The 25,906-nt window shown below is 39.3% G+C and overlaps 1 protein-coding gene across 1 annotated transcript; it reads right to left on the reverse strand.

Moving 5' to 3' along the window:
- Nucleotides 1-2,916: 2,916 nt before the first annotated feature.
- On the reverse strand, nt 2,917-25,392 carry COCH (cochlin). The gene is made up of 11 exons (XM_084263808.1): nt 25,258-25,392; nt 25,128-25,172; nt 19,406-19,562; nt 9,870-10,003; nt 8,637-8,699; nt 7,799-7,843; nt 7,564-7,711; nt 6,592-6,695; nt 6,151-6,377; nt 4,553-5,069; nt 2,917-3,114 (listed from the first exon to the last, which is right to left on the reverse strand). Exons 1-11 carry the CDS (start codon nt 25,280-25,282, stop codon nt 2,939-2,941), a joined length of 1,641 nt encoding a protein of 546 aa, XP_084119934.1. The 5' UTR covers nt 25,283-25,392; the 3' UTR covers nt 2,917-2,938.
- Between the last annotated feature and the right edge of the window lie 514 nt (nt 25,393-25,906).

Below are 25,906 nucleotides of genomic sequence, written 5' to 3' on the forward strand. Positions count from 1 at the left end.
CTTCTTTCAGTTATAAAAAAATCCACTGAGTAAAGAATTCACCCAGGAAATTTAAGAGACAGATTTGGTGTCTTTCTTGGTATAATGGGGATGAATGATTTCAGTGCTCAGGTATATGTCCTAACCAATGCCTGGCTGAAGGTTGTAGCCCTTTCTGTACCATGATAACTTCTAGCATTTTCAATTTCTTTAGAACAGAAAATAAGTAGAATTTTATAGATTTCAATGGCTCTGGAAGCTCCACTGAGGGAAGGATGAGTTTTGGACCACGTTAACTGCTAGTTACTGTAAGATTTGGTTGCGGTAACTACGTAAAGCACTAAGCTTACAATCTTCTCTTTTCTGAGAGAAGGAATCTTATTTTTTTACATGCAGTGATACATGTCAGCAGTGGGGTGGAAATCCAAGGCCCCTTGAACCTCCTGACTACTTCTTGAGAAAATAGGTCATAGAGAGTCATAGAAGGGTTTGGACTGAAGGGATCTTTTAAATATAATCTAGTCTAGTTGCCCAGCCATAGTTTTCATCCCTCTCACTAGAGAACAGAAGGGATGCCTGCAGCAGTGTTCCCAAGTAGCTGCAGCTTCATTCATATTCTTTGTACTGCTTAGGACAGTAGCATAAAACCAACCCCTGGTACTGTGGCTTTACCTACCTTCTTTCCCACAACAGAATTTCCCATCATGTCTGCTACCCTCTACCATACTGTTCTTCCCCCTACTCTCCCTTCTGCTTATGGCACAGTCCCCATCCTTTCCACCAGGTCTCAGTCCTTTTATCTCTATCCCAACAGTGCTTTTCCAGATTAGTGCTCACAAATGCTTCCTCTCATATAAACTTTGTATATTTAAAAGTAGTATTTTGTGTACCCACCCCTTCCAACCTCAGTGTAATTGGGCTGTACAAAGGGTGCAAGTAATGCATCCTCTGAACTAGAAATCTCTGGCTGTTTAAGCTCTCAGTGCCCCAGAGCTTCAGACCTGTTTCTTCCTTGATGAATGAATGACATCATTACAGCTGACTCTTGCTTTGTGGGAGGGAAAAATGTGATTGTACTGAATATAAATTGCATGCCAGCTAGAATACTTAATAGGTATAATGCTAACTATCAGCAACGACTAAAACTTTACTATTGACTCATTCGAATTAATATATTTGTATAAATGACATACCTACTAGCTGAGGATAATTTAGGATTTTTTTTTCATTTGCAAATTGGGATGTAAGATAATACAGACTGTTAGGAAGCATCACATGCAATGTAAGCTATACTACATGAGATTCATGATAAAAAGATGTTTTCTGTGACAAAATATTAAAACAGCAGCAGTCCCAGTTTTCTTGCAATATATATTTCTATAAAAAGTTTATATAGCTAAAAGAATTAAACTTTTCCACAAAGTTGATATTGCAAATGAATTTATACAGCAATAGCCAAATACTCTCTTCTATGAGCACATAACAAAATTAAGGATAACATTTAATAGAAAAATACAAGGCATCTTTGCCATTCATGTTTAGTGTAATATATAGCCAGTCATAAGTTATTAAAAAAAAAGCACACAAAAGCCTGATGAATACAATCCCTTCTGTGCCACTCCAGAACTACTATGAGTTTTACAATCAGTAGCCCAGGGGGAAGGGGGGGCTGGGGAAAGGAATGAAAAAAGGAAAACCCTAGACTGCTAGGGAAAGTGAGAGTTTGTTTCCTACAATATATTTTACTTGCAAAACACTTTATTTTTCTAAATACTTGAAGTCTGTTCTTCATATCAGGAACCTGGAATAACTTGGTGAATATTGCCTCTTTTTAGCCACATGCATGTAGGTATAAATGTATCAACACATTTTGAAGAAAACCATTCCTTTCATCTTCAGAGAACCTCACACATCTTTAAAAATGCTTTTGCTAGTGTTAGAAAGTTGTTATTCTGTGAGCTACTGAATCCTGCTACCATGTCTTCCTGCTCTCTTCTGACCAAGCCAGAGATCAATCAGTTAGGTTTCAAGGTTTGAGATACCTTTAGATTTTAATTTGAATGCTCTCAGTTCCCAGTGTGTGGTCTAATTTAATCTCTTTGCCCAAGAGACACCTCTCTCTGACTGTCTAGCCAGTAAGAACTTTGTAAAATCAGGATGGTACAATGCAGTAGGCAGGAAAAAGAATCCAGTTATCAGATACCTTAGGAATATCACTGTTGACTTCAGTAATGTAGGAAGCAGTAGTATCAGGTAATATGTTAGGATTCCTGATCCTCAAAAACAACTACTGCACCTTAAATACCTTTCAAAATCTGTGCCAAAAGAATCAAACAACATCGATCCACAGAAATCTGTGGGTAGAAGGTAAATGTCTTTTGATGTAAACTTTGCAAACCAGATGGCAGTATCATTCCCCATAGCAAAGCTACTGTTTAGCTACAATCTGTCATACCTTTTCTTAAGCGCCTGGCAATAATGGATGTTGTGCAGCTGAAGCACTGGAAGTACTTCACACTATCAGGAAAACTCCTTGAAAAGATACAGAATTGTAAACTACAGAAGGCTTCTAGAAGATAGTACCATGTGTTTAGAACTCTATTATTTTTGACTCATAAGAAGACATCTAGCAAGTGACAGCAAAAATGTCAGAGCTGTATTGTTTCCTCTGCTGATATCTGATAGCCTTAATTGCACATTATGCATAGCTTGAAACTTGAGGATACTATATATGTATTGAAAATAATAGCTGTTTGGCCAAATTCTGCACTCCAGTATAAAGTACAACTTCTAACAAGCTCACAAGAATCCTTGGCTGACTATGGAAACAAGAAGTAGCCCTTCTTCCTTTGCATTATGATAGTGTATATATGAATGAAACATCTGTACTTTAGAGGGACCATATCAGTTTCATGATTTTTCATTTCAGAGTTGTAATATCCAACAGCAGATTTTTGCTTTATTGTTTAGAATCCAAAAAATCTTTACAGATGCCTCTAATAATATCAGGAACCATCTGCTCCAATCCTGTGAACTCCCTAGTGAAGAAAGTGTGAGATTCTCTTGGTTCAGAAGCCATGTCTTTCAGATCATCCAGAGGTGCCCAGGCAACACCAACAGAGAAGACTGTTATTCCTACAATGTAGTGGTACAGTAAGGAAAGAAAAAAAGAGTTAAGATCATTTTGCCCATGGATACAAGAAAACCAGCTATTTAATCTGTATCAGAAAAGCATGTTTTAATACCTGCAACCTGTCAGATTTTGCCACGAAAAAAATAATCAGGAATTAGATTTGTCTTAGTAAGAATCCTGAAGGAAATACAGGGTATCTTAAGAGCTAGTGTTTAAGTTGTTTTTATAGTGTCACACATGAATGGGGTGGTTGTGATGTCAGTCTTAAAATACAAGTAAAACCCTGAAATAATTCTGAAAAAAAATTTGGATCCTTTCTGTGTGCTTAGTGCTTTCAAGCATCAGCAGCACAATAAGCTTTTTTGGCCAAAACTGCTTCTTTCCTTCCTAGATGCCAACAGAGTGCAGGAGTAACATCAGCGTGGATGGCATCATTGGTTGGAGCTTCACTATTTTTAATCTACTAATTTTTCTCCTATTCAGGAAAATACAGCTGGGTGTACTTTTTGAACTAAGCTGCTATTAGTGAGTCCACCTGTATCTGGCTTTGCAGTGCTGATTTTTTCAACCTCATAGAAACCAGTCCCTTAGAGCTCACATTTTCCTGGATTTAAAATGGGTAAGGATGCTTGATTCACTCAGTGGGGCTGTATTTTCAAACTTTGACTAAGGTCTTCACAGTTACAATACAGGATTCTTGAGAGTAGCCTTGCTGAGAAGGACTTTGGGATTGTGGTGGATGAGAAGCTTGACATGAGCCAGCAGTGTGCTCTTGCAGCTCGTAGGGCCAATGGTATCCTGGGCTCCATCAGGAGAGGAGTGGCCAGCAGGGACAGGGAGGTGATTGTCCCTCTCTACTCTGCCCTCATGAGGCCCCATCTGGAGTACTGTGTCCAGATCTGGGGCCCCCAATACAAGAAGGATGTGGAACTGTTGGAGAGGGTTCAGAGGAGGGCCACAAGGATGATTAGAGGGCTGGAGCACCTGCCCTACAAAGAGAGGCTGAGGGAACTGGGCTTGTTCAGCCTGGAGAAGAGAAGGCTGCGGGGCGACCTCATTGCAGCCTTCCAGTACCTGAAGGGAGCTTATAGGCAGGAGGGGATTCGACTTTTAAAAAGAGCAGATAAGGGGGAATGGACTAAAGCTAAAGGAGGGAAGGTTTAGATTAGATATTAGGGGGAAGTTTTTTACAGAGAGAGTGGTGAGGTGCTGGAACAGGCTGCCCAGAGAGGTGGTGGATTCCCCGTCCCTGGAGGTGTTCAAAGCCAGGTTGGATGGGGCCCTGGGCAGTCCTGTGTAGATCCAGGCCTGGAGGTTGGTGGCCCTGCCTGTGGCAGGGGGGTTGGAGCTCTATGATCCTTGGGGTCCCTTCCAACCCAGACCATTCTATGATTCTATGATAAATTAGCTTCCATTGCCTTTAAAAGAAAAGTCCCTTACCTGCTTTTTGTGCGGCAGCAGCAGGTCCTCTAACATCATCATAAGACTGACCATCAGTCAAAACAACGAGGAAATTTTTGTTGGGCCCATCTTTCACAGGCCCAAACACATTTCTGGTGGTGAAGGAAATGGCATCACCAGTAGCAGTGCCACCGCTCATGTAGCGAATGTTCCGGAGAGCCGAGAGCACCTTCTCTTTTGTTGTGTAGTCTGTGAAGCCGAACTCGGTGCGCTGATCGTAGGTGAACTGCACGGCTGCGATCTTGGTGCCAATGTCAGAGATCTCAAAAGCCTTGGCAACGTTACTGATGAATTCAAGCACGAGGCGGAAATTGCTGTCTCCAATGCTGCTGGAGCCATCTATCAGGAAACCGATGTTGACGGAGTTGTAGCACGTCTTGCTGCACAACATCTGCTCGTGTGAGCACAGTTTTTGGACAAGAGGTTTCACGTATTTGGTCGTGCCAAACCAGGTGGGCATTTGGTAAGAGAAGAAGCCGTTGTTTCGACAGACAGCCTGTTTGAAAACAAAAGGTCAATAGGTGAATACTGGCACAGTGGCTGTGTGGATAATAAATCAGGAATCTATGGGATTTTCTTTCAAAGATAGGTTAAAAATGGACCTTGATGGTGGGAGTTTGGGGGTTTTGTTTGGCTGGGTTTTAAGAACTTGGGGACAAGCCTCTACAGTTTAAGTCAGTGAAAGCTATATTATAAACTTCATTACTGGCAAAATAACTCTGCTTATTGACCTCTGGAAGTTTCAAATCATTTAACTTTATCCATAATAACTGTAACAACTGGAAATTATAATTGTGTTTTTTGAAAGTGAACCAAGTCATGTGACTTAATATCCAAAGGCGTGAAAGTTCTGTATCCACTGAAAATTAGTCTCTGTGGTTTATTTTTTTAATCCATAGTGTCATAGAAACATATCTCCAGGTCATTCAAAGTGAAGTTTCTTTTTCCTCTGCCTTCCATAAGATGCTTGTTAAGTGCAACGTGTTTGAGAAAGGGGTTAAATCTAAAATCAGCTCTCCAAGGTGATAACTTAGGCTGGATAAGAAGGGGAGGGCAGGCCTCAGTCATCTGAGGTCAGTTCTTTCTATGCCTGTGTACGTAAGAGTCAGACCTGCCTCCAATACCACTGGGATCAGCAACGAGCTATCTGCTAGAAGTAGCAGAGCTGTAGAGCTTCATCTTGTTTATGCCCTGAACTACAAATTTTTTGCTAAAATCAGACATCTGAAAACTCCCTGTGGAAAATGAGAGGTTCTCCCACTGGTGAGTAGGTAAAGACTTAGAGATTAGGAAGACCACATGAGAGTAAGTGTTTCAATTCCTACTCTAACTCGTTTAGAGGATGGTGATAGCACTTCTGTACCCTTTGTGTAGCCCCTTTAGCAGGAAAAAACTGCAGTGCTGCTTTAGGTTTTGTACTGCTATTCTTGTAAATCACTTACTAGCAGGTATAATTTCAGTGGCTTTTTGGAGATGTATATATACAAGAATATTAAGAATTCAATAGGAATTGAGCATGAAGTAAATTCTTTAGAATTGTACACATGACTGAAAACCTTTCAACGATATTCTCTTACTTTGTCAACAAAAGCGATGTCTTGTACCATTCCCAGCTCCTCTGTTGTGGGCTTTGCTACAGATACAATGAAAACATTGACTCCAAATTCTCTGGCCACTATGCCAGCTTCTTCTATATCATCTGAGGGCCAGCCATCTAGGAACACTACAATGATCTTGGGAATTCCTTTGCGTGCTCCATTTTCCAAAGAGAAGAATTTCTGAGCTGTGTGCTTCAAAGCTTTCCCTGGTTTTGAACAGAAAAAGAACACGAAGAACAAATGTGATTACATTTCAGTACCAGTTCCCTGTATGAAATTGTGCTGGATTTCTGTTGTGATTACAGGTCTCACCTAGTGTTAAAGTGAAATTGTGTTCCAGGAAATAGGATAATAATGAAGCTTGAGCAACCTCTAAGTTAAAAAAACAACCTGTATTAGAATTACCTCCTCTGAGCTCACCTGTATTAGAATTGCCTCCTCTGAACCCTAACTCCTTTATGGCAAACAAAACTTCTTTTGCAGCAGTGAAGTTTTTCAGATAGAATTCAATTTTTGGATGTTCACTGTGGAAAAATAAAACAGTAATAAAGTATATAGTTCATTTTTTCATACTACTACAGCATTAGCAAGCTAAAATATACTTTGAATAACTTTGTTCTTGATAATATGTGTTCTTCATTATATTTAAGTAGGTTTCTCTTAATTCTCACAGTCCTCAGCAAAAGGAACTTATTTATCTGGGTAGGTAAATTAAGAACAGGCTGATTCTTAGCCCTATGAAGCAGCTGGCAACTTGAGATTGAAAATATACACAGAAAAAAAATTGAACCTGCTATATTTATTCCAGAGGCCATAGCTAAAGTGGTCAGGCCTTAAAAAAAACTGCTATTGCAAGCTTGTTACTCCAAAAAAAACTTCTACCACCACATTAGACATTACAGTGTCTTTTAGACAGCTTCACTGTCTGCAAACATGCACAGTAATATGAACAGTTGGACTCAATCTGCTTAGGGGTGTTTTACAGCCCAAATGATTCTATGAAGAGTCTTAAAATAAAAAAGTGACCATTTACAATTTGAAAATATTTGCTGTAGCAACCTATACGTTGGCAAGAGCAGGTTTTTGCTTTGCACATGTACATAGCCATTTCTGACAATTCCCTCTTCACAATCTTTAAAGAGAAATCTCTCCTTTGCAGAGTGCTTTCTGCTCCTTCACTCAGATGAGCTACAAAACTGTAAGCAGCAGAGGGGCTGTGAAAAGTCTGGCTGCTCTATCTATCCAAGTATCAAGTACAGTCAAATCTGTCACATCCTCTCACATGGACATCTTTGTGTAGCACAGAGCAAACAGTGCTACAGCTGGAAAGAGTTTGCTTTCTATTGCTATTCATCAACAATTGAGTTCAATTTTGTATAGATCTGTTTTTACCTGGCCTGTACAACTCCAACATGAGGCCCTTCTGTTCCAATTCCCAACATCACAGCTACTTTTCCAACAAAGTTTTTCTGCAAATTAAATCTACGTTGGCCGATGTTGTAACTTCCATCAATGAGAAATGCAATATCAGCTTTACAGTCTGTGAACATCCAAAACAATTGAGACTTAACACACCAAATAAACAGTAGGGTCTTGCTTTGCAAAAGTTAAATTTGTGGGTTCTTACCTTTGTTTCCAGCCTTTTTATCAAGTGGCTTCTTAGTTCTTTTACCTTCAGTGAAGGAAACAGCATGGGTCATTTAAGATGATGATAAATGACCAAAAGTGAACCAGAAAAACTCAGACTCCGGTAATCGCATTGCAGTCTATCTGCAGTGTGAACTGTCAATCAGTTTTATTATTAAACTTCCACTGCTGTTGTTTTGCTCTTTGGACAATATTATTTTTCAAACGAAGCACTTTAGCATTCCTTTCTACACCTGCCTGGGTCATTACTGAAACACAGAAGACTGGGTGAATCACTGTAGCTCACCATTTCTCAGTCAGCAATTCTGCTCTCTGGAAGCAAACCATGACTTAACATGTAAAGCAAATGGTCTATTTGCAAACAATATACAAGCCCAGTGTTTATATACCACTAACCTCCATAAAACTGATCTAGCCTTTTAATGCAGCATTTTCTGTGGAGAAATGCATGTAACATCTGAATTGCTGCTATAAAAGTCCTGTCAGCACTCAGCTGTTAAGTAACTGTAATGAGGAATGCATTATCTCTGTCTTCTCTGACACCTAATAGGAATTAATATCCTATGCATGCATGAACTCTTTCCTTCATGTTATCTGCATTGTTTTTCAAATTCATTCAATTTTTTTAAAACTTACATGAACACTAGTAATCATTTGTAATCTCCCTGATTACAAATGATTCCTCTTTTTGCTGATTAAATACTGATATTGTATGTATTTTCTTCTATAAAAGCAAATTAATCTCATGAAGCATGACATTCATGCACTGCAGGACATCTTATCACAAGAGGCTTCCCTTGTTGCAGAGAAACTCATACCTGTAGAAGGACGTGCTGTTGATACCGATCGCCCAACTGCTTCAAGCACTGTGTTCTTGGTACCTGTTCAAATATTGGAACAATAAGTTTAGTCTAGTTTAGTGTATTTAGATGAAATTACAAATGCTTGAAGAATGCTGTATTTCCAATAACATCTCTTTATCACCTGCCATTAGCTACTCTGAGAACAGGACATAGGCCTAAGCAGATCGTTGGTGTAATCCTTGTTTTACAGGTAATGAGCTTCTCCAAGCTTCTGCATTTGAAACATAATAAGTAATTACAGTATACCTAATTGCTGGGAGCTTTTGAGCTGTAGGAGCTATTATTTATAGCAGATAAATTCAGGACTTGATCTGGATAAGTAGACTTCATTTACACCCCCTCCAAAACCACCTAAAATTCCAAGATATTAGTTAATAATTTGCACTGGACACCACACAAGGATTACTACTCTCAGAGACAGTACTCTGAATTTTAGCCATGTTAAGAATAAGAACACATTAGAGAGATCTGTTTCCCAAACTTCAGAACAATATACCATAAAACTTTAATATATTTTAGACCACAACAACATATATTAACCACTAGGCTTCTTCATATAATTTTATGGTTTAATCTCATTCAAGTTGCAGGGTGTGATAACTAGTTTGCCATCAGGCACAGTATCTCAACTATGTGGACAAAAACTTCTGAAAAACACCACTACATCACACTGTATCTTAATGACATCGCACCCAAGTAGACATTATTCCTATTTTTGGATGGTTAATGTTCTGTGCATAGGGAATGCTGCACAAGCTCTTTGAAGGGCCTGAGTAGTGCTACTGCCTGCACAAAGGCAGGTGGGGGAGAGAAGGGATATAAACTGTATGGCTGGAAGCAGTGGGAGGAAAGGACTGCAAGAGCAGGATCAAAGCATGAAGTTGATCAGCTTAAATGGTTGTGGAACCATAGTGTTAACTGCCTGCTATCATGTCATAGTCTAAACAACTGTGATCCATTTTTATGTATCAGCCTCAGCTACAGACTAGCTAGTCTAGCTGAAGTAGCATTTTAAGGAAATTATGGGGGAGAATGAAGTTAAAACAATGAATTTAAAGTGGAAACTTTTGTTACTACACTTCAGCAATCACTTTTTTTTTTATGCATGCAGGAGCATTGAAGAAGTTTCCTACAGTTCTGTTAATATTTGAAATATAGCTTGCAAAATAGTAAGTTTGGTCCACTTACCAGTCACTGAGAAAGACGAAGCCCATCTCGTGAGCACCTGAGACTGGATCCCATTGGCATTCACAGCAGGGTAGTTTTCCTGTCCTGGGAGAGTCTGTACCCTTACAGCTCCTCCTGCATTGGTGATCACCCCCCTGAGATGCAAAAAGAGTTGTTATAAATCAGGCATTTCAATCACAAGAAAATTCCATACAATTATACCATCATTAGTGTGTTGGACACTATCCTCCTGAAAAAGATGCCATATGAGCAGGCAGTTGCATTCAGATTAAAACAAGCTAGAAGTAGCTGAAAAGTCTTTTAAAAGAAATTACTCAGCAGAGCACCACACAGACTTGGAAAAAAAAAAGGTCAGGAAATCCTGAAATCCTGACAGTATTCAGACTGACGCAAAAGAGTGAGGTTTCAAGGACATACCAGCTCCTAAAGGAAAGAGCTCCAGCAAAATGTATCTGAGCTCACTATGCCTCATGATTATTTCTGACTGTAGTTAAGCATATCAAATTTTGTTTCAAAATGACCAAAGCTAAGGAAACTGGGAAAAAAAAAAAATGTTGTTTATAGTAGTAATGGATATGTAGAATATCTCATTATGCCACTGCAGACTGAAGTCACAAATAGTAGGCATTATTGAAAGCAGTCGTCAGATTACCGAGAATTATAAGGCCAGAGCCTAAAGCATCCTGTTCTCATTCACCTTTAGTAAACATTGAATGTGAAACTGAAATAAATGAAATATATAAATGCAAATTAGTAATTCAATCCATTCAAGATCCCAGAGCGATCTCAGTATAGTCTTGGAAACAGTATATCAACAATAGATGCAATTCAACTGCATAATTTTCACTGTAGAATAACATCAAATTGCAGCCTCAGAATTTGAAATACTTTAGTAGTTAACAGATCATAGCTATCTTCATTAGTTTAGGCATACTGCACTGCATCCTTAATACACAATTATAATGGATTCATTAAAAAAGTCAGAACAAATACCAAAACATCTTATAAAGTCATATTCAGTGTTAAAAGACTATTATATTCCTTAATGCCTCACTAGAAGGGTCAGTTCAGAAATGTAGAAGCAACAAGAAGGTTTGTAGCAAAATCCATGGAGGCATTTTTCCAAAACTGAGGAGAGTTAAACCTGAAACACCCAGACCTTTGACAAACTGTTAGAGGTCGTAGTCTCTTTCTTAGAGAAGGCCACGATAATTTTTCCCCTGTTCAATTTAATTTCACGATTCAATAAACAGGTTTTGAGATTGCCTGCCAGCTCTGTCCCTCCATCTGAGACAAACGAAGGAATAGCTAATTTGGAAAACTTCCTGATGCTTAAGGGCTGAGGATCATGTGAATACCCAGCAGGACAATAGATTTATACATTTAGAAAACTTCAGTGTTAAGTGCAGCCCAGAAAAAACCTCACTTTTTTTTTTATAGAGATGTGGTTGTGGTTGGTTGTATTTGGATACCTCAAGCAACAGTAACAGGCAACAGAACCTCTTCTTACCTGCTACTGAAAGAACAGTTATTATTTTTAGAGGCCAAATGTCAACGTTGGCAAGAAAGTACCACAGTTGTCAACAATTTCAAGACTATTTAAACACAGCAATGTGTTCTCTTTTCTTAATAAATAGGTTCCAGCCATCTGACATAAAAACATTGTGAGAATAGAATAACCAAGACCAGAGTCTAGGAAATCTTGCATGTATGTCTGGTAACATGAGCTCTGGGTGTCTATGGCAAAGACAACTTCTACATAAATCTCCTTGTGGAGATTCCTCATTGAGAGACGTGATTTACATTTCTAAATTGAACTGTGGCTCTGTGTATTTAATTATTGTAATTTGGAAGATTATGGTAGTAGTTTCAAAATACAGAGATACTTTCATATCTAGGAATACGGAATATAGGCAGAGAAGCTTTAGTAAAATTACCCTAGATGAGTTTAAAATCAGATTTTAAAAGCTGGTAAATTCAAACGGCACTTTACAGCTCTTTAAAAAACAGTGGGGAAAAAAATCAGACCAGAGCCTGTAAGTGGTTATTTTTAAGTGACAGGAAAATTCAGCAAGGCAAAATGATATTTAGGAAAAATATCACGTTATCGTATTCAGGATCTTTCAGTCCAATTGGAACAAAATTTTCTTCTCCAGTACCCAGCTGTGTCTCTTCGGTATTCAAGCCTTCACTAGTGTCTCAGTCTTAATGGATAAGGAATTGCAGTATGTGTTTAAATGCAACAGTTCCCAGTTTAAATTTATACTTGCAATTTTAATGAAGCTACTTTGAGCTTACATCAGCAAACCTGATCTATGCCCAAATTAGCTACCAAGAAAAGCTTAGTATCTCTTCCCACTTCCTTTGTTATGGAATTGCAACTTTGAGTACTGGCTGTATTAAACTTAATACATTAATACCTAGAACTCAATGTAAAAATTATTCCTGGAAGCATCAATTTCAGCTTATTTTAGTCACAGTGGGACCCATTTTGCCTATATTGTTCCTATTTGTTAACTGGTCTTTTCATTTTGATTGCCATGTAATCACTCTGGGGAAAAAATATAGTTAGTTTGTATTGAATGGGGAAGCTTTCCACTGAAACCAGCATAGATTTATTTACTCCTTACTTATTAGAAACACTTGATCCTGTATTTCATTACAAGTCATAAAGCTCTAGGCTGCCTTCTGAACATTATTTCCATATGACAGCTCTGCTATTCTTAAGGCAAGGTGGGGGGGAGCTATTAGACACGAATATAACAGAAACCATAGCTTTAATAAAGTTGTTAATTTACCTACAGAACAAAATGGCAAGAAAGTAACAACTGTTTAAGCCATCTTTTACAATCTCATCAGTTTTACTTGGGATGTTTCTTCCAGCAAGTTTACTCAGAGTACATGCTTATAAATACTCAAGCAGAATAAACCAGATTATCAGTCTACCTTTTAGTGTGAATCAGATTGGGAAATTGCTTTCTGCAATAATTTACAATTGACTTGAAAAGTGAGATTCAGCTTGTGTAGATCTGCAGTGGCATTTAAACAGAGAAAAAGTGTTTCCTCAGTATATCATTACAATCTGCATTGATTTTCAACACTGTTCTTTGCTCCTGTGTGATTGACTTGCATGCCACTACTGTTTTGATTACACTGGAACTCTGCAGAGTTTCCAGGAACAGCTTTCACCTCCTTACTCTGTTTCATGCTTCTGCCAGGGCTGCTTGGCAGCAATTTTATATAAAGCTATGAGTCCATTCTCTCTTAATAACAAACCATAACTTATACCTAAATGGCATTTTTCACTGAAAAATGCACATAAATTAAATGGGAAAGCAGATGCACAAGGAAGAAATCCAGTACTTTGCTGTACAATAACTCATGGGAGAGACTATACTGGCAGAGAGTAGCAGAAGATAGGGGAAGTTATTATGAAATACAGCAATTTATCCTCAAACATACTTAAACTGAATTGAGATAAACAAGTACATGGCATGGAAGCTTTTTAGAGCCTCATCCACCTCTTCAAAGTAAAGTTCAAGAACTCTTTATCTGCCCCCTCAGAGAAAGAGATACAGGCCTGGTTTGCCTTAGAGGAATTTTCAATCTTGAAGGAATTTTATTTTTAAGGAGCCTACACATCAAAACTGATGCCTAGACCACAAAGAGACTCTTCTAGCCATGGAAGATGACCCATATAGATGTAACTGCAGTCAGTAATCTTAGGCACAGCAGTAGAAAGGTGAAATACCATCTCCTGTTAAAAGAGGAAACAAGATTTTCACCTTTTGAAAAAAGTATTTCCTCTGGGAAAGATTTCCCATTGTTTCTTAGAATGTGTAATGGTTGTGACAGATTTAGCTGATAGCTTATAAGCATGCTGCAAAAAGTGCTCTCCCTCTCAACTTGTTTTTAGAAAAAAAAAGAAGCCAAGACGAATTCCTGAAATAAACTTAGTTCTAAGCATAAGGTATGTATAAGGTAAGGATCAGCCTGTTAAAATAGTCTAAAGATAAGACATTGCCAGAGTAGTTTTCCTCCTGTGGCATTATAATGTTAGAGTGAAGAGAAATAGTTTTGAACAAAGACTAAGTGTTCTACACCAAGGAAAGGTCCCAAGCCCAAGGGCAGCAGGGCAGCAACCAGGCTGTTCAGTGAAATACACATTGAGCAGTATTAGTCTTGCAATCCAGAGTAAACTAACTGCTCAGAAACTCACATGGTATGTTTTTATGTTAATGGTTATGCTCATCATGTATGGCAATAGGACTGTCTCCTTTTTCAGTAGGAGGGAGAGAGCAGAAAGCTGAAGGTCTGCCATGCTATCCAAGACCACAATTTTGACCTGAAGGTTCCTGTTCCCATTGCAGACAACTGCAATCGCAGCCAGCACTCTACCTGTTTCATCTGAGGACAATATAGAAAACGTCATCCTCAGGGACTTAAAACACTGAATTTCTATGTTCCCTTCCAACAGCTGCAAACAACTCCTTCCACATTGTCCATCTTTATCACTCTAAGGAAGCATCCTCCCTCTCTCCAAACCGCAGTCTCCTACCACTGCCCAATTGCTTCCAATCAGCAATATGGAGCTGCTCAGGGCTTTGTACCAGCATGCTCTTCCCCCCTAGGTTGTGCTCTTTGGCTCCTCTGCACCACTATTGCTTTTGGCAGGAAAGAAAGCTCAGAAGCAGGCACTATACCAAAGTTTCCTAGGAGATCCCTCTGGCCAGACAACCTTTTTGTCAATATTCGTCCAGCAAACACTAGGACATCTCAGAGGCCATCATCTATGTTGTTTGTGGTCACTTTGTGGACAGCTTGGTAACACCATGATATGCTTTTGTTACACTTGAGTTTAGGACCCCAACATTTAATTAGAAATGGTTCCACCCTGTGGCTAGTTTAGAAGGTTGTGAAAAAATTTACATGCCTATTTAGCATCTAAACACTTCCACAGTGGGCTAGGTATCCTTCTAGGGGAATTGGCAGTAGAACAGAACTGCATAAGATGAGAACCTAGTCCTTTGTTTGACCTTCTGATTATTAATCCAATTAATCACTCAGTGGTAGATTTAACTCAGTTCTTCATGTCTGCATAGCGTCAGCCTGGTAGGAGGTTCTCCATTCTTGCCCTAACAAATAAATCTTTTATTCTTCTGCCCAGAAAAAGAAAAATATTAAATAAATATTCTGTTTCCTGAGAGTAATTGCACATACAATAAGTAGAGGGAAAAAAAAGAAAAAAGCCAAATATAACAAAAAAAAAGCAGAAAGCTTATTAATCTGTAGTGTACTGATGTATTCACAGCTGAATTCTAAATTCTTTGCATGCACCATATGTCTTATTGTATTAATAATTGCCTCACAGTAATGGAACTATTTATTGGAGTAAGCATTATTCAGTTTATATAAAAATAAGGAATCAGGCTTCAATTTGGACCTGGTCACAAACTGGAATGTGCATGAAGGGGGAACTGACCAATGCTCACACAATCATTTTCAGTTCTCAAAAAAAAAAAAATATATATATATATAAACAAGCACTGCTCTCAAGACTGACACATCTTGAGACTGTGGATAGTTTTCTGACTGTGCTTTACATAATAGCAATACTTGTTGTGGCACAGGTCTGATACTCAACAGTGCTTAACATGTAGGGCTCTGTATGCAGGGCCGTACATAGCCGTAAACTAGATTTGATTGTTTCAATTCTTTGGAAGAATTTTCTGAAATTCTCAAAGCAGGTATCTAGTTACATCACAATAACAGCAAATGATGGTGATTAGCTATTAACAATGTGCTCTTGGCGTTCCTTTGACACCAACATGAAGCTCAGCCATTGCAACACATAGCAAAGAGGAACCAAGTGGGTTTGCATGTTGTTGTTGGATTCTGTAGCCCGCACTGAAATTAACTGAGAACTGAACAGCTATCACTTCTACATCCAGCAATGCTTTTTTACTGGAACCAGTATTTATGACTGCTAATTGTTTCATTGTTTTTGCTGTTAACTCTCATGTAACAAATTCTGTTCTGAGTATGAAAAGCTGGCAGGACTAAGAGGTCCCAACTTATACATAGTCTCTAAAACCCAGCGTTATTCTAGACAGAAGATTTTTTCACCAATAATCTGCTTATTCAAAATGCTGTACTACAGTTTATCCTACTCAGACTTGAACATCTCTTTCTTGAACAGAAAGAGACATTAGAATGATGAGTATCTTCTAATCCCTTCATTGCTACTAGAAGCCCCTTTGTTCTTGCACTGTCTGGAGATACATTGTTAGATGCCAGTATTACAAACAGGGGTGCACATTTCACAAGAAGTATAATTCGGATTGATAATGACTATGAAAAAGATATCTGTATTTTTCCGTGCTCTTATGCTTCTGGCCTGGAGAACAATACAACACATAGGTTAAGGTACAGACTTCAGGGAAGATCTAAATGATGTAGAAATGCCTGTGTTAGAGGAAGGCTATGAAAAGATCAAAGGACTCTGCTGCTTCTATTTCTTGTACCTTCTCCTTTTGTAAGTGTAATGATTTTTCTGGTGCTCATTTTAAAAATATATTAGAAAGTCTAGATCACATGAACATTTTTCAGCATTCTAATATTTCAGTATTCTACTTTCCAGCATTTTCAGTATTTTCTACTTTTACTAACTCCCAATTATTTAAAGTAATAGAGAGTAAAACAAATCTTGCAGCCTAGCTACATGGGACTTGCTGTTTTCCTGCAGCTGGTGCAACACCAGTTCCCAGCTACAGAAGAACCAAGCCTCACAAACTGTCTTGGTGGGACTTCTCTAACCATCAGTCACCTCTGGCATGGGAGGCTTAAGATCACCGGTTAGTTGAATTGGTTAAGAACTTCTGCCACATTTCAAAACACTCAAGTCGTAAGTGCCTTTGAAAAAAGATCTTGATAGCAAAAGCTTCCCCCTGCCTGCTGCCACCAATTAAAGACATCTTTGGCAACCAGTAAAGAAACAGAATGCTTAAAATAAGTGACTACATCACTAAACACAAGCATGGTCTTAGAAAAAAGACAAGAAGAAATCTCATTTTCCTAATGTGTTTTTTTTAAATAAAAAAAAAAAGACATTTGTTCCAGATATTATTTCCTAAATTTTCTGCATCTGACCTAACAGCAACTGAAGTTTAGCTTTTTTTTGTAAGCACTCATATAGACACTTAAAGTGTGCTGGAGACATTCATTCTCTTCAGAGAAGGATCAAAATGAAGCCTGTTCTAGCAATAACACGCACAATGAAACATATAGTTATCTATGAAACTAACTCTTAAGCTTTAAAGACAAATACTCAGATACACCCTCTCCCTAGTACAACTCAAGTTCTTTCTAGCAGCACTATAGTACCTTAAATTTTACTCTCCTTTATGGCATTTGATAAATTCCAGACAGAATTTCTATGCAAAACCCCTCCTTAAAAACTTTTTTTTTTTAGAATAGCTAGCTTTAGTTTCATTTTGAGTTTAAATACCGTAAGAAAACCCTGAATTCTGAAACTATCATTAAAAGTTATAGGATTTTAATTGACATTTAAAATAAGGTTCTGGATAGTAATGATAACCCCATGAATATTTAAATGCTTAGTATGTAATTTTTGGCATTTAAAGTATCAAGTAATAAATATCAACTCACACACTCCATTTTCCTTCTCTATCTTCTAGTAATTTATTTCTCTAAAGTTTTAGGTGTCTTTTTTAAAAACAAAAATACCTGAGAGGAGAGTTCAGCATCAGACATTCTAAAACATCACACATATGCTAAAAGAGTTTTTTTGTTGCTTGGGAATAAAAGTGAAACAATTTCTCTTATTTCTTTTAAACACTTTGTTTCACTTAAGCTTTTAAGAAGAGTTTCAGCCTTTCTGCAGGGGCCCCAGTAGTCTTATCTGAAATATACAAATATAGTAGGATGTGTGGTTTTTTTAATTTAACTTATGTATATGTTAACAGGAACGTACCTAGAAGCAAAATAAAACTGGTTTTAAAAAGTTAAGTGATGTTAAGGGCTTCTGGATAACTTATGTTGTAATCCAGAAGTGCTAATGAACATTGATAGGAATAGGATGTTAAAAAGGTCTCTGTACTATAGTACGATACCTCAATATAGTGATTTACATCAAAAATACATCCTGAAACTCTAGTAAGTTAGATTACATGCATGAAGTCTTACTTTTAATTATAATATTATAGAATTCTCAGAGATTAAATAGGAAAGGTTTGGGCAGGGTCATCTAGTCTGTACTTTTACTTCAAGCTAGGATCAATTATAATTATCTAGCTATTCTAGAGAGATGGATGTTTATTGTTTTTGGAAACTGCACTATTGCAGTTCCTATAATATCCCAGGCCATCTAGGCTGTCTTCATTGTTAGATTTGTCTTCATGTCTAACCCAGATTCTTGTTGCTGAAACTTTAGTCATACCTTAAGAGTCATAAGTTTTGAATCTACTTTGTGGTAGGAAGCATACTGTGAAAATGTCTATGTGAACAAATATCTTGTTGTACAGGCAGTTAATATATGAAGCTAAAAATCTTCCTTTAATAACAAAAAGCTCTCTCAAAGTATTAAAAATAATAAATATTGAAGTCTGAAACTCCCTGTAGACTGACAGTCAGAAGTCAGTCTGGCTTCCAGAGGCATCCGAAGTAGACAGCTCTCTGCCTCCAGCTGGTTTTGTCCAATAATTCCTTATTAAAAAGTTATTTGGAAATTCTGTCTTGGATAAGTAATTAAGTCTTTATCATGTCTCTAGAAAAAAAAAAAACCCCACAAACAACAAACCAAAGAAAAAATTCAACCAAACCCAACCTCCCAGATAACTTCAGTAAGACAATTATCAGCCTGTTTACCTTCCTCCGTGGAAGTATTATTGCTTTTCTAGTAACATCTATTTGAGTTATCTGCATATTTTTCTTAGTCTTTAGTTTTCTATTTGATACAGCTATGAATTCAGATAGGTAGTAGTCTAAGAAATCATTATGTAGACTGATGCCCAGCAAGCAACTGTCAGAAGAGAAATGCTGTGATTAAAAACCGTGTAACACTGTTAAAAGTAATAGTCTGTAGACTCCATTCAGCCAAATCATGGATATGTCTGCTAGCATAGGAGCTTGAACAGGTTTCAACAACTTCAGAAAAAAATCATCATATAAATAATAGTCAGAAAGTGAATCTGCTTTTATTCTCCAATTAGTTACTGTTTACACTGTATCCTTTTGTGTCTGCTAGTGACACATAAGGAATCTTACAGTGAAAATCTGTCTGCTGCTGTTCCATTTCAAGTATTAAAGTGGTTTTCAGGAACACTTAAACACAGATAAGAACCGCTGAGCATCTTACAAGTTTTCCTCCTTCATCACTCTTCTCCTAATGACACTCATGTTGCATTAGTATTTTTCTTGAAGTCCAGAAATATCTTAACTATGATGGTGTCAAAAGTTTAATTTAAAAAGCAAGACTATATAAACTTAAGACATCAATTAGAAATAATCTGACTTACCTGTGTATAGCAGCTCCACAGATACTGGAAAGAGAGGCATAAACTCCATCCCCGAAGACATAAAATTGCCATAGAGGACAGTTTGCTGGGCAAAGGACATCTTCCGTCTCCTTTCTAAGGTCAAGCCCTCTTGTAAAGCAGGTGATAGCAGTGGAAGCTACAGAAAAAAGAAGAACCTGTGACCTGAAAATATTAAGGGTTTATTGCTCTTGTGGGTTTTGGGGTTGGATGTGTGGGGTTTTTTCCCTGATTCCAAGTGCAAAGTAATGTTTCAATTCAAGTACAGTGTCTCATCTTATGCTCCAGTACATCTGTAAAGGCATCTTCAAAGCTTACAACCATACAGTTATGACAAGGAAGAACACACTGTTAAAGTATTTATGGAAAAGTGGCAGAAAAAGTTGCAAAGGGTTTAAAAAAATAACACCACAAAAAAAAAAAAAACAACCCAAGAAATATTACAAGGGGAAAACCCATTGACATCTGTAAGTTTACTGCAGAGACAGAAAGGCAACATCTTTGAGGGCAGCAGTCTCCAAGAAAGAAATGAAGTGACTGACATCCCCACAGTAGTCTCCAGCTATAAGACATCTATGAATCACTTGGGAAACTCTGAACTTTCTCGCCAGTGGCATTCTTGAAGCAGGTTGACAGCAGTTCACTGCCTCTGCAGTAAATCTTACTGATGCCAGTTTGAAAAATAGGAAAAAAAGCAAAAAACCACCCAAATAACCCAAAGAACTAATGCTTATCTCCTTGCCCCAGTAATACAGTAAAACCTAGAACATTCGTATCAGTTCATTGAAATGAAGCTTACATCATTATCCTTGCACAAAGGACTGGCAGATTCATTGAGTGAGATGGCAGTTATTTATTCATTCAGCTGAGGCACCTACATTTTTCACATAGAACCCTGCCTTTGTTTTCTTAAGAGTTGCAAGCACAGTGAAAGCTTAATGTTGATACTGAGGAGCATGAGTGCGATGCAGGTATACAGACACAGATTTATACCAGTGTACAATTCTGCTTGGCAAATTGATTCTTTCCCTCTTAAAAACTTAGAGGACATTATCTTGGATACTTATTACTATCCTTATACTACCCAGGACAGCACATTCAGCTGGCATGATAGCACAAGTTAGATCTTCGGCTGAGATCAACATTAGTTCAGCATTATAAGTTAAATCTATGCCTAAATATTTATTCTGAACTTCACAAGAGAACATCTCACCTTCACTGAGCATGAGAAGGTACAGGAACCTTTACTGTGTGCACTCAGAGTAGTACTTATCATAGTCTTGAGAGCTGACATAGGCTGGCCAATGTATCAGGGCATACACCATGGCATTATATTCCAATGAGAGTATGTTTAGGGAACCAGTGATCTGTCTTTTACCCAGTTCCCTGGTCACTCAGCACAGTGTGTTTACTGATCCCAATATAAGCTCCTGTTACTTTAAATACTTGGAGCATGCACCATTCTTCAGTGGTGGATGGAAGAGATCATACATCCTGCTGAACTCACCAACTTCAGAGCTGAAAAGCAGAATAGTTACAGCCAGAGGTGCACAGGAAAACACATCTGTTCATTCTGGCTGCATAAAGCTAACACATGTTTGTAAATCATACAAGTAGCTTTAGTCTTAAGTATGTATTCCTCATTAATGCTACACTGTAATTATGTTAAACTATCTAGTTAAGTCTTCCTGAAAAGTCTGTGCTGTTATTTGTCAGCACAAAGATATGACTTGAATATGCTAAACAGCAGCCAGATTAAGAAAAAAAAAAACAACAAATACTTTTTCCCTTCTCAAGATAAGAGCTGTCTACCTAGCAAGATGTGGAAGTGATTTAATCTGATTCTCCAGTATTCTAAGTAGTTAAGAAATTTCTTTTCTCAGTCTTACCTACTCACATCCTTTCCATGCTTAGTCCTTTACATTTGCCTTAAAAACAAAAGTCTGAAAAACCAAGCAGAATCACATGCTTATATTTAGGAAGCATATTTTCATTGTTAAAGCATTATGTTATTGCTGGTATGCTAAAAATACATCAACATGCTTAGCTGTTTGAGTCCCCTAATCCTTTCACAGAAGTTCTACAAATGCATGAATCCATTACTGGGCACTGATCAAGTCATATCCACCAAATGACAACTAGCAAGACTATCAGAATCAAACAGCAGCTGAAAGGCTGGTTGGATGTCCTTGGAGAAATGACTGCAAGGAGAAGCACTGGTAATCTCTGTTCTCACAGCACTGCTTGTGCCATGCACCCCATACCATTTCCCCAGCCTCTAAAAGCACAAGACACCACAGGAAAGTTTAAATCCTGTCATTCCTAATGTACTGTACTTGAGTGTATGCACAGCCTGCCAAAGAATTCAAAGACAGCGATTAGGCACATCTAGTTAATGAATGCTTTACCACTTTCAGATCTGTATTTCCCTCACTACCAGGTACTTACTAATTACAGTCATATGCCAGACTAACAGTTTACATAGCACAGAGATGGAGAAAAAGTCTCACTGTGTTTTCCCAGGCCCAGAAAAAAAAAATCTGTTGTAGCCCTGCCATGAGATTTTTTTACGTACCAGCAGCCTAAGTAGTGGCATGATCCTTGTCTATACCATGATGGGAAAAGGGGCAAGTTGCTGCTGTGATCAAAAGAGTTGACATACTCCATATAGCTAGGGGCTTAAGCAGTTCATACCTCAGCTGGATCAGCACAGAGGTAACACACACTTCAAACTACATGATGCTGGTAATCAAAACGTAACAATTTCACTTTGGTTTTCTGGGCTGATAGTTTCCATGAGCTATAATTCTGTAACTGAGACTACCATTAGGAATGTTAGGAGCAGTACCAAAACAGGAAGTACTGGGTACCAAAATTAAGACTCTGCAGTGGATTTTATTCTTTCCCTTTAAAGTATCATCAGCTGCCTAACCCATAAAACTACAAGTAGTCCCTTGCAAACAAGAAAGTATTAATCAGGTCTGAACACTAGATAATACACAGTATTTCTTCAACAGTTTACATGTTATTCTTCCAAATGTAACATGCAACATTACTATTAAAATTGAAGGGTTTTAGTGTATTGGTAACAGTTCATCACAAAACCCACCAAAGATATACAAATAATTGAGATAAATTACAATTATTAAAATACATGAGCAGTAGCAGTTGATAAATTTCTCCGGTTACTTTGTGATAAAATACTCAAGTATTTTTGGAACAAAAGATAAGTTTACAATTTACAGGAAATTACTACATCAACTCATACCATATAGCTAGAGTCCAAAACAGGTAGAAGCGTAAACTTTCAGAACTGTACTTTAATCATTCATCATCCAAATCTGACTAGAGATACTAAGTCTCACAGAAACATGCTACATCAGGGTACACCATAAAAACAAAGTACAAAGAAAATAAACGGTGTTTCTTCCCAATTTAAGCCATATTTAAAAGTTAGGGATGAATGTCTTCCATCTCTGTTGACCTAAAAAAGAAAAAAAGCGAAGTCTCACTTCTCTCCTAAAACATACATCCAATAGCCATGCTTTCAGTCATTCCACCAGCTTCCATCTTTTTCGTGCCTCACCCCATGTACTCCAACTTGTTCTGAATAGTTGTTTCTTATGCCCATCTATAGAAGTTCTCAACTTTTAACAGGAGATGCTAATTTAAAAGACTCCAAGTATGGAAGCCGTAGTCAAAGTCCGAGCTTTTCTTATCTTGATGCATTGCTTTAGAAAAGCCAAGTTTGTTTACATAAAGGGAAAAAAAATACCTATGTACATTAGTATTAAAAATAACTAGGGACTCCTAACAATAAAATAGCTTTGAATTATAGAATAGGGAAGCACATCCCTATTAAGCTTCTGATTCCTTTTAATATTTAATTTTTTTTTCTGGGCAAAACAGGAACATTCTAAGTCCTTTTTTATCTTGAGGATTCAAACTGTCCTGTTTTTCTACCTTATGTGAGGAACACTCCCACAAGCATTTTCCATAGTCGAAGACAACATACTAGTAGAAATATACCTTTTTGTTTTGGAAAAATACACTCACAGTTTACATACTAATTCATGCAATCTTAAACACATATCCTTATCTTATGAAGCCCTAACCAGACTTTTTAAATGCAATTGCCCTTTCTTCAATCTGAGACTTGCTGTTTAAGGTCATTCACCATCCCATGCCAGAGTTCACCCACCCCTGCATCCCTGTGTGTAGTAACCAAACAGTTGAACCCAACAGTATTTGTATGTATTCAGGGAGAGTGTGAGGAAAAGCCCGTTAAGATCTCCCTGAATATTTGTGTTGTATTTAGGCTTATATTTTTGAGGAAGCAAGTGTTCTTCCGTTACTTTGAACAGGAGAATTTAAGCACTTGTGTAGAAGTTCCTGTAAACTTCTAGTTCAATAAGCAAACATTGCTGAATTTAGGCTCAGAATAATGGCAAGAGACAGTATCTTACAGTAACAATTCACATTTTAGATTATAAAAACATTCTGTTACTAATATTGAATTCTGCTAGTATTCCCTTAATGTTATTTTACTTGGTCCCAGATACCTTCAAGATTACAGAGGCTTTTATTTCTCCAGCCCTGGCAGGAAGCATTACAGAAAGTTTTTCACTTGTTTCCCAACATACTGTCAGCACTTCATCTGTAATATATCTGTAAAACAACAACAACAAAAAAAGGAAAGGAATTGCAGTTGAAGAAGTTGTCTTTTGCCATGCCTTTTTTTTTTTTTAAGCTGTAGCACTCCTGTAACATCTAGCTATAATCAGTTTAGCACGAGAGCGTTTTCTAAATGCTTGACTGATGTGAGCAGCAAACTGTGCATTCTAATGACTGTGAAATCCTGAACAAGCATTCAGGAAAAGCTTGAGGTCACTCACCTTCTGCAGGCAAGGCCTGCGTCTGGAAGCGCATCCTCCTTCGGGAAGCTTCTGCCTTCCCTTGATATAAGGCTCCCCTTGGAAGGGGCAGGCAAACCACTTGCATCCTTCTGATGAATTATTTCTTCATCTGCATCCAATGGCTCCTGGTTCCTGCAGGCTGACTCTGGCTCCAGGAGAGCCCACTCTCCAGCAGCAGGGATGCAGTCCAATAGGGCATGGAGCCATGGGCAGGCCCTGCCCTGCTAGGCACATCAAGTACATTCTTTGCTTTCCAGATCAAAGTAATGGCAGGGCAGGTTTAAAAGAGTTTTTAATCGATTCCACGGTCAGAAGCGTCAGAGATCCTCAAACTGCCAAGCACTGTATATGCCTTTACAACATACCCAAACACACCTCCACTCACTCTTGCTATCACCACTGCTCTTCTTCAACCTATGCCAGGAGGGAGTTTCACCCCCGTCTGGAAGCCGTCCCAGACTCTCCGTAGGCTTCTGCAGCCTCCCCCGCGGCCACCTCCCGAGGAGCCCGACCGGCTCCAGGCCGGCGCTGCGAGCCCGGCCCCGCACATCCCGCCCCCCCCGGCGGCAGCAGCCCCACAGCCTGCACCGCTCCCAAGGGGGTCCCGACCGCGGCTCTCAATGCCCACGGGGCTCCAGGCAGAGGGCGCCCGTCGGGAACTCCCAGCGCGTCCCGGCGAGAGCTGGAGGCCACCAGGCGCGCCGGGGAAGCGCCGACCAGGAGAAGGATAGGCAGGGACAGTCCGAGGGGGAAACCCCCCGTGGGGCAATGGAGGGCGGGCAACTCACCCGAGCCGTCGCTCCCGCACACGGGGCTGCAGAGCAGGAAGGCGCCTGAGAACAGAGAGAGAGCGGGTCGGGTCGGGGTGATGCTTCGCGCCCGCCCCGCCGACTCCGAGTCGCTCCCCGCGGTACCCACCGAGGAGAAAGGGGACCAGCCACATGGCGTGCCTGCACGCCGAGAGGGAAGGCGAGGCGAGAGCAACAGAGCACCGCAACGTGCTCGCTGGACCGGACCAGACCGCCCCGCCACGAACCACCGTCCCTCCACGCTGCTCTCACACCTCCGCGGAGCCGCACAGCCGGCAGCCCCGGTCGCGCTCGCTTTAAACCTCTCCCGGGGCGCATGAGCACTAGGGCGGGCGGGAAGGAGGGAGCGGACACAGCTGGGCGGCCCTATCGCTGGGCAAAGGTCCGACAGGTGCTGCCGTTCCTCCCCCGCCTGTTGCTCCTACCTGGGCTCAGCCCGGCTCCCCTGGGAACGGCGCCCCAAAGCCGCCTCAGGCAACCGGGTTAAACTCTTCGCCCTCCTCTCCGCTGCCTCCCGCGGGGGCTCATCCACTCTGGACAGGCTGCGGGGAAGTAGGGACCTTCTCATGCCCGGTGAACATGCTTTGGCCGTTTCTCTTTCCAGATCTGCCCGCACATTCCTCTAAGTCCCGTCCACCTACAGGCTTTGAACACCTATTTCAGGCTGCTGTTAGTACTCATTATTTCAGATATCTTTACCCCAGGTATCCTAAGAAATGCGATTGAGCTACCGGTAGCTTCGCCACACCAACCCTGTC

The sequence above is a fragment of the Gallinula chloropus genome, assembly GCF_964237585.1.
Source record: "Gallinula chloropus genome assembly, chromosome: 4".
Taxonomy (NCBI): domain Eukaryota; kingdom Metazoa; phylum Chordata; class Aves; order Gruiformes; family Rallidae; genus Gallinula; species Gallinula chloropus.